The sequence below is a fragment of the Anopheles aquasalis genome, chromosome Y (assembly GCF_943734665.1).
Source record: "Anopheles aquasalis chromosome Y, idAnoAquaMG_Q_19, whole genome shotgun sequence".
NCBI lineage: Eukaryota > Metazoa > Arthropoda > Insecta > Diptera > Culicidae > Anopheles > Anopheles aquasalis.
Genome location: NC_064879.1, coordinates 1229334 through 1239146, shown reverse-complemented (window position 1 = coordinate 1239146; position 9813 = coordinate 1229334). Strand labels below are relative to the sequence as shown.

The window sequence follows — 9813 nt, the reverse complement described above, 5'->3', positions numbered from 1 at the left end:
TTCCAATTAGGATAATTAAACAAACACAACAAAAAACATAACCGAAAACTAATAACTATCATTAAACAACAAAAAAACAGCATAAACCTAACCGGAACCACAAACGGTTGAAGTTAAATGAAAAGTATAAAAGTAGACTACACAGAGAGAGAAAGAGAGAGAGAGAGAGAGAGAGAGAGAGAGAAAGAGAGAGAGAGAAAGAGAGAGAGCGAGAAAGAGAGGGAGAGAGAGAGAGGGAGGGAGAGAGAGAGAGAGAGAGAGAGAGAGAGAGAGAGAGAGAGAAGCAAAACAGGCCGACAGGATCGAGGAATGGAAAAGATGTGGTGAAGTTAAATGAATGGATTTAAATTGAATTTCGAATAAATAAACTAAAAGTGAACCAGACATACATACACATACACACATACACCCACACACATATATATATACGCAAACTGACACAACAGAAAAGCAAAGTGATCGCGCGAACATGCACGATAGCGAAGGGCGAAGACGACACTACTTACAAGACGAGACGAATAATTATCGTTCGAAATAAATTTATTCAATCATTTTCACAACTGCTCTTCCCTCTTCTGGCATTCGTCCTACAGCGTAGCGCGGGCACACCCATGTATCCGAAAACCCCTCATCACCGCCGCAGGCCCCATTTCGATGTCACATGGCTTCGGGGGGGGGGCTCAAGGGAATGTAATTTTTATTGTGACATTTGTTTTATACATTTTTCCATTAATGCCAAAACAGTTCAAGAGTGTTGTGCATTTTTTTCTATTAATTTAACAGAAACTGGCAAAGATACAGCTTTTTGAAAATCCGCACACCATACGCGGCACTATGCGTTATCCGGACACTATTTACCCCGGTACCCCTTCGAGTTTTCGTGAAAATGTGTTTTTTAAGTAATTATATAAAACGTGGATTTTTACGGTATACTCGAAAAAAGCTTCGTTTTTTCAACTTCAAAATTCTCGAAATTTAAAATCGAAAACTTTAAATTCATACCTGGATAAACTTATTATCTATGAAAAGAATGTTGATTTGCATTTTCCTGATGAGCCAGGTTTACAAAAAGATTGATATGGAAAATTCAACCAAAACTCGACGGGACTACCTGTATAAACTTATAATCTATCCAAGGAATAGCAAATTTTACATGTATTACAAGTGATCCAGCATGCCTTAAAACTTGAAGCCGTTAGTGAAGTTTACTTCCCACAATCGTCCTCAATATACAACCAAATGTTCTTGATAAGTTGTAGTTTAGTATGACAAAAAAACAGGTCAGACCCCCCCCCCCTAAAAGCTCACGCGCTTCTGCCGTTGATAGAGGAAAATGCAAAAAGAAAATGCACGGAAACAATAACGGATACCAATAAAAGTAACGAATAAAAGTAAAACGAAGGGAGTCAGACAAGTACTCGTCAGTTTTGTAATCAATGTTTATTACGTTATGGTTCAATATATTATACAATGAAACAGAACCAAGCAGCATTTATTTTTTTGTTGTCAAAATCCCCGGAGGTGTTTTGTTACCATTTCGCTTCTGTTTTCTTTCTGTTTTCTTTTCTTTCTGTTTTCATAATCGCGATTACAATATTATCTCGCATCCTTACCAGGGGCGCTTTCCTGTGGCGGTTTACGTCCTACCTACACGGTTTTACATTTTCCTACAGTCAACCGTTGCAAATCCGCAGCGAGAAGTATCCTCTAAAACCTTTCTGCTTCTATCCTCCCATTTTCTTCCATTTTCTGGGCTCCTCATTCACATTTAGATTACCGAATCTAATCCCACTTGGAGTTACGGAACTATTAATTAGCCTGCTACCAGCCGTAGCAGAAGCTATCTATATTAATGGCTGAGAAGAGGTAAGCGAGTGTGCTCACACACGAGAGTACATGACCAGAGGAGAGGGCGCGGCTCCCAAAACAAAAGGGAAACCAGAGGGGGAAGCGGTGTTTCTGCGAAATGTTTCCATTTAATGAGAAATCTGGTGTAAACCCTCGGTGTTTATTGAACGGTCATCCAAAACATACGAAATTGTTGCTGCCGCTCATCTAAACATTGCCTTACATAAAATTATCATATAATCCGTTTTTTTTCCCTTAGTGTAGTGTATTGTTTTGGGTTTTGGTTTTTCTACTTCATTCCTTTTGACATGGTCTATCGCAAAGTAAGCCGGACTTTTTGCATAGAAAAATTTTTGGTCACGCTATCTTAATTTGGATATTTTTGTTTGAAAGAAAGATAGGGACTTTCAGTCCAAATTTCATAGCATTTGGTCCACTGGAAGTTATGGATCATGAAGCGACAGTATGTTGGGTTGGCGGTCGGTACAAGCCTTCTAAATGGCCAAAATGTCAGCATAACGTGCTTGATACTTGCTTTATGGCCGTTCAGAAGGCTTGTACCAGACCATGCCCATGCCATGAAATTTGGACTGAAAGTCCCTAAAGGATGCATTTTTCAAACAAAAAAACCAACGATAAGATAGTGTCACCAGAATTTTTCCTATGCAACAAGTCCTGATTACTTTGCGAAATACCATGTATGTATGTACCATATACAGAAAGAAAAATAGAAAGTGTAGTAAACAAGAAAAATAGAAAGTGACAGACAAAATTAGATTGACAGTGAACATTTTGCCAGAAATCCAAATGATAAACAAAAAAAAATGGCCTGAACAAGTTCCTGTTGTGCCCCCACGACAAGCCTGGGCTTAAGTATAAAAACGTAGCGTAAAAAATTCATCGACTAAAATTCAAACGGAATAATGAATAATGTTCCGAATAGAATAACGTTCGGGGGAAAAAAAAGAAAAGAAGAATAAAATGGTATTGGTATGCAAAATGTAGGCGAGACTACCTACGATCGTGTCACAGCATTAGCGACGCGTACACGCGCACCCCAAAAACATTGCGGCATTAATTCCCCTTTCCCACACACCTCGCTTTCCCTTCAATTTCCCCTCTCCGGAGACGTAACGGAATGAAACGCCTGAAACAGCGACAAACGGAACAGTCCAAACATCCTCCGGTCATGTATGGAGTTATTCTACACATTCTACTACATCCTAAAAAAAGGGTCTAAACTATTCGCCATAAAAGCTGCCACTTCTTTGCCTTCAACCTGCCATCTCTTTCTCTCTCTCGATTAACTCCCGAAAGCCATGTTTGCTCTCATTGCTTTCTTGCATTATCATTATCACAATGGTATATAACACGCGCGCTGGGAAACAAATGCTCTATCAATCAATGGATTTGGACCTCACGTGCAGCAGATCGCGATCACGGAGAGAAGACGAGATTACCGGGCGGACGATCCAACAGGAGCCGTCTCGTTCCCACCCTTTTCACGATGAGCCATTCAACGGGTACAGGAACGACCGTTGCGTTGCATTACGTTCCTTCAGTCCGCGTCGCTGATACCGGCGCATTTTTCATCCTCCAGCATGGCGTCCAGCTCGTCGGTCAGATTGGCCAGCATATGGCCGATGTCATTGAGCACATTGGTGCCGTAAATGTCACCGTCGCCACCAGTCGCCACCGTCAACTCCTGGCCACTCCCGGCTACCTCCGACTGGCGGTGTTCGTCTTTGGCGCTTGTTCCGCCACCGGTACTACCAGCGGCCACTGTTAGCACAGTGGAGCTGCTGGTCTGGTCATTCGAAAAGCTATTGGGGCTGGCGATGCTCTCGGCTATGGATGACGACGACGACGGAGAGGATTGTTGTTGCTTCTGTAGGACGCCCGAAGTCGTTGCTGTCGTCGTGATCGATCCAGTCGACGCCGAGGAGGAAGACGACGATGAAGCGGAGGACGATGATAGAGTGACAAGCAATGCTGGATGATGATGGTGGTGGTGCTGCTGCTGCTGCTGCTGCTGCTGATGATGATGATGATAGTCGCTCGGGCGATTGAGCGACGAACGCTGCTTAATCGTGCCGGCATTCTCGTTCGCGAACGGTATCTGATCGATGGATTCAAGGCTCGAGTTGGATTTGTTGTCGTGCTGCTGCGTCGATACTTTGTGCACCTCGACGGTGGTCTGGTGCGTATGGCAGGCGGTAAAGCAGCTGCCAACGAATGGAATGGAACCACCACCGAGCGGATGATGATGCTGGTTCGGTGGAGAAGGTGTGGATTGCGTCGATGATGTAAAACCGTGCTGCTGCTGCTGCTGCTGCTGAGGGCCGAGGTGATGATAATTATTGCCACCATGGCCTGACGACTGTTGCAATATCAATTGATTATGATATATCGGCTGCTGCTGCTGCTGCTGCTGTTGACTAGCCTCTCCACCAGAGCCCGATATTAGTTGTGAAATCGCCGCATTAGGCTCGATCTGGGATGATCCGACCACGCCCGGTTTCATGCCGTACTTTAGGAGCTGCTGAGGTGACTGAGCGGCTGTCGTGTAGGCAGCTGCTGCGCTACTGTAATTGGAGAAATGCATTGCATCCAGGGCGGCCGTCGCCATCTCGACGTTCTCGATGTGCCCCAGCAAGGAGGCGGGCAGTCCAGTGGCACCCGCTGGGAAGCACAAAGCGGAAGGTGACGCCGAAGAGGACGCCGAATCCGCCACCGCGGTGTCAGTGGGTGCTGCTACCGTACCAGGCAGCTTCAGATTGTTGGCGACTATCTTGGCGATGGGGCGTTGGCGTCCCTGCGGTGGAGCTACCGGGCCCCCGGGCACACCAGCGGTGGCGCAAGGACCGAGAAACGCTAACCGGGTACCGTAACTGCCGCGTTGGTACTGTCGTGGTAGCGTTCCACCGCCCTGGAAGTACTGCTGCTGTTGCTGTTGCTGCTGGTGTTGGGAATGTAGCCAATTCTGCTGCTGCTGCTGCTGCTGATCGTGGTGCAGGTGATGGTGTTGATGCTGATGATGATGATGCGGTATAATCGCATGCGAAAGGTCGTCGTTCGTCGGCGTGATGTCACTGTCGTCGAACGAACTGCGCCGGTAAACGGCTTGCGTGCCATCGAAATGCACATGCGGATAGGTGATCATCTGTTGCAGTTGCTGCTGACGAGGCGCGTTGCTGCGTTGGGCAAGATGATGATGCTGCTGCTGCTGGGCGTAATAGACCACTTCGGAACCCGAGTCGTCTTCCGGTCCCCGGGCGATTGGTGGTTGTTGTTGGTGCTGATGCTGTCGTAGGAATGTACTGTAGTTGCCGCAAACCACACCACCAGTTGTGGCGCTTGCAGATGGAATGTGTTGCTGATGCCCAGGAAGGCCGAGCGCGGAATCGGACCGCAACCCGATACCGGTGTCGTCGGTGTAGTGTGCGCACCGTACACCAACGGTGCCAGGCAGCGGGGGCGGTGCCCTGGTCGCTATGGCAGCAGTGGTGGACGTGGGCGACCCGCCACCACTCGCCGCCAGAGCGTAATACGGAAGCTGCTGCTGCTGCTGCATCATCTTTCCGCTGATAATATCCTTTACCCGCTTGATCGCCAGCAGGATCTTCTTCTGGTGACCGAGCTTCACGATACCGATGTCCTCCAGATCCTCCCAGGTGAGCTGCGTTACGTCGTGCACCGTCTGGTAGCCCTGGGCGAGCAGCGGCTGCACGTACTCCTCCAGCCGCAGCAGCCGCAACCATTCTTCGATCGAGCCCGGTACGAAGCTGGGCAGCGAGTCGGGCAGCTTGAGTGCGTCGATGTGCCGCTTCAGTCGTTCACGGTGGTTCGGCTTTCGGATGCCGATCGCGGTTAGATCCTCCGGTGTCATGCGTGCAATCGTCGCCAGATCGTAACCGGCGTCCAGGAAGAGGTACGTGTACTCGTGAAAGTGCACCTCCATCAGCCACTCGGAGATGATGTCATGATCGCAGCGGTTCGAGTGGTTGCTCAGGCGATGGCTGCCGCCGCCACCGGCGCCACTGCTGCTACCACTACCACCACCACTGCCGGAACCGATCGAGCAGGAGCTGACCGAGCAGCGGGGCGAAGACAGCACACCGTAGCTACCGACGCCGCTCACACTACGGTTCGAGAGGTTCGAGGCTCCGGTCAGGTAGGAGGAGGCACGCCCCGAATCCAGGCTGGCAGTGGAATGACGTGAGCCCGATCCGGCCGAACCGGACAGGGATACCGGGCTGTCCCGGCCGGGCGATTGCGTTAAATCGATGCCCTGGTCGTCCAGGGCGTAATCCAGCACCCCCGAGGCATCCGATGTGCAGCGCAGCACCAAGCTGGACGGTGTTGCCGTCGCGGCCGGTGTCGGTGTCGTGATGGAACCGTCGCTGGTCCCGTGCCGTCCTCCGTGTCCGTGGCCGACCGAGTTCGGTATACTGGTGGTGCCGGTCCCGGCCCCTGCTTGCTGTGACACATTTCGGGCGCCGAGCGCAGGACCACCGTCGATCACCGTTAGATCGCTGCCGGCCACTGCCGCTGGAAGGATTTCCGCAACCGGATCCCGGTCGCCCGTGTCGCCCGTACCGACGCAACCGACGCCGTTCAAGTTTCGCTCCTTTCCGTAAATCTCTGGGACGGCGGGGGGCATCACCTTCTTCATCTGCGGTACTGCTTTCGAGGGTCGTGACATTCCGGTGCCGGTGCTAAGGCTTAGCTTTCGCATGGCGGCAATGGCAAACAGGACGCAATCGGGCTGTCAGGACGGGACGTGAGCGTTCGGCGGGGACGCTGCATATGCACTACCGGGAAGCTGGTTACGTCGGCAATACAAGCTGCTGGACTGAAGTGCCTCGCACGAAAGCGTAGACCCATCCGGATGATGGCTAGCGACCAGAGCTAGGCCTCGCAAAAGAACAATCTAAAAAACACAAAGAAAAAAAACAAACAAACATCCAACCAGCTCCGATTAGAAACATCCCAGGCAGCGAGACTCTCGGTTATGGGCGGCAGCAGCAGGAGCAGGTGCCAGGCAGGGCCAGCAAGGCCCACCATTTTGCTCTACTTTTTTCACCTTCCTTCTGCTCCTCCTCACGCTAGGCAAACCCCAACTTCCCCCAAGCCGTACGTGCACATGCACAGTATTGGGTACGTACTTTTTCTCTATCTCGAGATCTCGAGATGATGCTCAGCAGTGGCAGCGCAGAAGCACCGGTGTGGCGGTGGTTAGAGCCCTGTGTCCTTCTTCACCAACCACCGGGTGTGTATAATATTACGGGCGACGGTACGGGCATAGCTGAGGGACCAACCGAAAAAAAACCAAAAAAGAGGAAGAGAGAACGAAAAAGAGATGAATCAGTGCGTGTGCGCGTGCTTCTGAATGTGTGCGTTTATGTGTTTGCGTGCGCGCTCGAGTGTGTGCTTGGCTGTGTCTGTGTTTGTGTGTGGAATAAAAGTGCTGGAGTTCTACTGTCCTGTACGGCCTGTTCCCCTTCACTCCCGCCCCAGGTGACCACTTCACTTACCCGGGCACAATCGATCGACGGGTTGATGAGGACGCTGCTGCTGCTGCTGTCGCCGCCGTGTTTCGGATAATGTTGCCTGTTCCCCGGTATGGCGGTGGATGGACACAAGGAATTGCCGTCAGTGGGAGGTTTGGGGGTCGTCAGATAGTGGAGCGTACGGTTTGCCGTGGTGTGATTGATGTTGATCGGGAGTTGAGCTGCATTTGGCTTGCTGACAGAAGAGTGAAGAGGACCGCCGTCCTACGATTCAGTATGTTAGGTCGCCTGACGCAAACACACACTGCGACACACACGTACACACAGAGACTCACACGCACGCACGCGGATTCACTGGAGTCTTCTTTTCAGATTGGTCTTTTCTTTTGGCGTTTTTTTCTTTTCGTTTCGTTTCTTCTTTTTCTTTCGTTAGTGCACTTCGCCTTCCCCACGTCGCCTTTACAATCACAATTTTCCCAACACACTCTCAACACTTGCTCGCGCACCACTCAGCATATACGCGGCGACGGCGGTCGGTGGTCGGTAATCGCGACGACCACTCTTTATCAGTTCGACGTCGTCGTCTTCGTCATCGCTCACATCAAATCGCACGGTCGCCCAATCATGTCACGAGGGCCAACGGGGGTTGTTGTATAGACGCGACGCGCGTACATCGAACGACGAGCGACTAGAAGTAAGAAAAGACAAACAGTTAAAACACAGCTTAAACGGCGATCGCGAGACGGTGCGACACACAACAGGCGCCTCTCTGCCGGGAACGATATAGCCAGCAGCATCAGCACCTCCACCGAACGGCAATCAGAGCATCATTGCGGTGGTATTAGTGTGCTTGCATAGCTTTCACCGCCAGCAACATTAGCTACACCTACACACAAACCGCGACGAAAACCCGTTTTCCTCTTGTCACAGCTCACGCATACTTTACGCACACACACACATCCATGTGAGCACGAACGGAAACTAACCACCACAGCGGTGGGAAGGATAACGGGAAGATGCAGAAGACGAGAGGAAAAGGAGGAGAAGGACGGGAGCAACGTGTACGCATACAAAGAACAAGAAGAAAAAAAGGCTGCTGCCGCGTTGCCAGCAATGACGATGGCGCATGTGTATCTGTATGTATGTGTGTTGCGCCACAGCGATGGACAATAGATTAGAGGGAAGCAAGTGGCAGCTGCTAGTGGCTATCGCTGGCGCCGCCGTCTGGCGTGGCGGCTGGGCGAACCGAGAGCCGGGAGCGAACAACAAAGAAAACAAAACGGCGTACTTCTGGGAAACGCTGCTCGCCAACGGTGTTCCGAACTACCAACAACTCCGCGCCAGGAAGAGTTTCTTTTTTGCGCAAAGAACAAGAGGCGATGAATTGACCGACCAACAAACCAACAACATCGACCGACTACAAAATGGCGTCACGCGATTACACAGTAACGTGGTGCGCGGATGCTGTCCTGCTGGGGCGGTAGGCGTAGGTTGGAGCAGGCGAACGCGACGCGACGCCGCCGCCGCCGCCGCCTGAACCTGATATACGCGTCAAGTGCGCACGAGGAAAGGAGAAATGGGAAGGTGCGCAATAAAAGAAACACCCAAAAAATACCCCAGGTTTTTCTCCACCACCAGGATGCGGTGGTTCGCGCGATTAGCTTCCATCGGCAACGGTCAGCCAACGAGTAACGCGCGCGGTTCCGGCGGCGAATGCATTTTTCCGCACATCTGGGACGGACGGCGGACGGTGGTGGCTATTGAACTTTCGTACCAATTCCATTCCTGCCCCCTTCCCCACACAGAGCGGACCAACCATGGCAGCGTATCTCTCTCTCCCTCTCTCTCTGTCTCGTGTGGGGACGATACAAACACGAAAACCGACAGTGTACGCGCGCGCACTTGCACTACACGGGTACACACAACACATTTACACGTAATTCTGATGCTGATGGCCAGGGCGGGGGTAGGGGGGGACAAGCGAGGTGTGGAGAGAGAACGGGAGAAATATGTACTTACTAGACCAACGCGACAGGACCAACGGCAGAAAATGCTGCCGCATCCAACGGGCGTTTGCAGCATAATGACACCCACACGCCGTACACAACCAACGAGACTTGCCTCGTCAGCAGAATCCAATGTTCGAATTGCGTGTAGTGCGCGCGCGGTCGACAAACTTTCGAGCAGACCTATTCAAATTGCGCCAGACAATAATCACCGTTGGCTCGCTGTATTGAACGAGGAATTATATTTGTTTTGTTGTGATTCTCGCTAGACACAAACAATCGCACACCATCCGGACCCAGACATTTTGGAAAAATAAAATCAGAAAATATAAAATCGCAGAATAAAGCACATCCGATCTTTTTTTTGCATCACTTCACCGGTGAGTTGAGCAAAACGTCATTTCACCGAGTCCCCCCAGTATAACGGTTCCAGGGCACGAGGAAAT

The 9813-nt window shown here is 50.7% G+C and overlaps 1 protein-coding gene across 1 annotated transcript; it reads right to left on the bottom strand.

Moving 5' to 3' along the window:
* Positions 1–1421: 1421 nt before the first annotated feature.
* On the bottom strand, positions 1422–9437 carry LOC126579646 (AF4/FMR2 family member lilli). The gene is made up of 4 exons (XM_050243143.1): positions 9381–9437; positions 7386–8049; positions 7017–7156; positions 1422–6781 (listed from the first exon to the last, which is right to left on the bottom strand). The coding sequence occupies exon 4, from the start codon at positions 6584–6586 to the stop codon at positions 3407–3409; it is 3180 nt and encodes a 1059-aa protein (XP_050099100.1). The 5' UTR covers positions 6587–6781; positions 7017–7156; positions 7386–8049; positions 9381–9437; the 3' UTR covers positions 1422–3406.
* Between the last annotated feature and the right edge of the window lie 376 nt (positions 9438–9813).

Excerpts from the sequence above, each read along its gene's own strand:
- LOC126579646 (XM_050243143.1), bottom strand. The coding sequence starts at position 6,586 with ATGCGAAAGCTAAGCCTTAGCACCGGCACCGGAATGTCACGACCCTCG.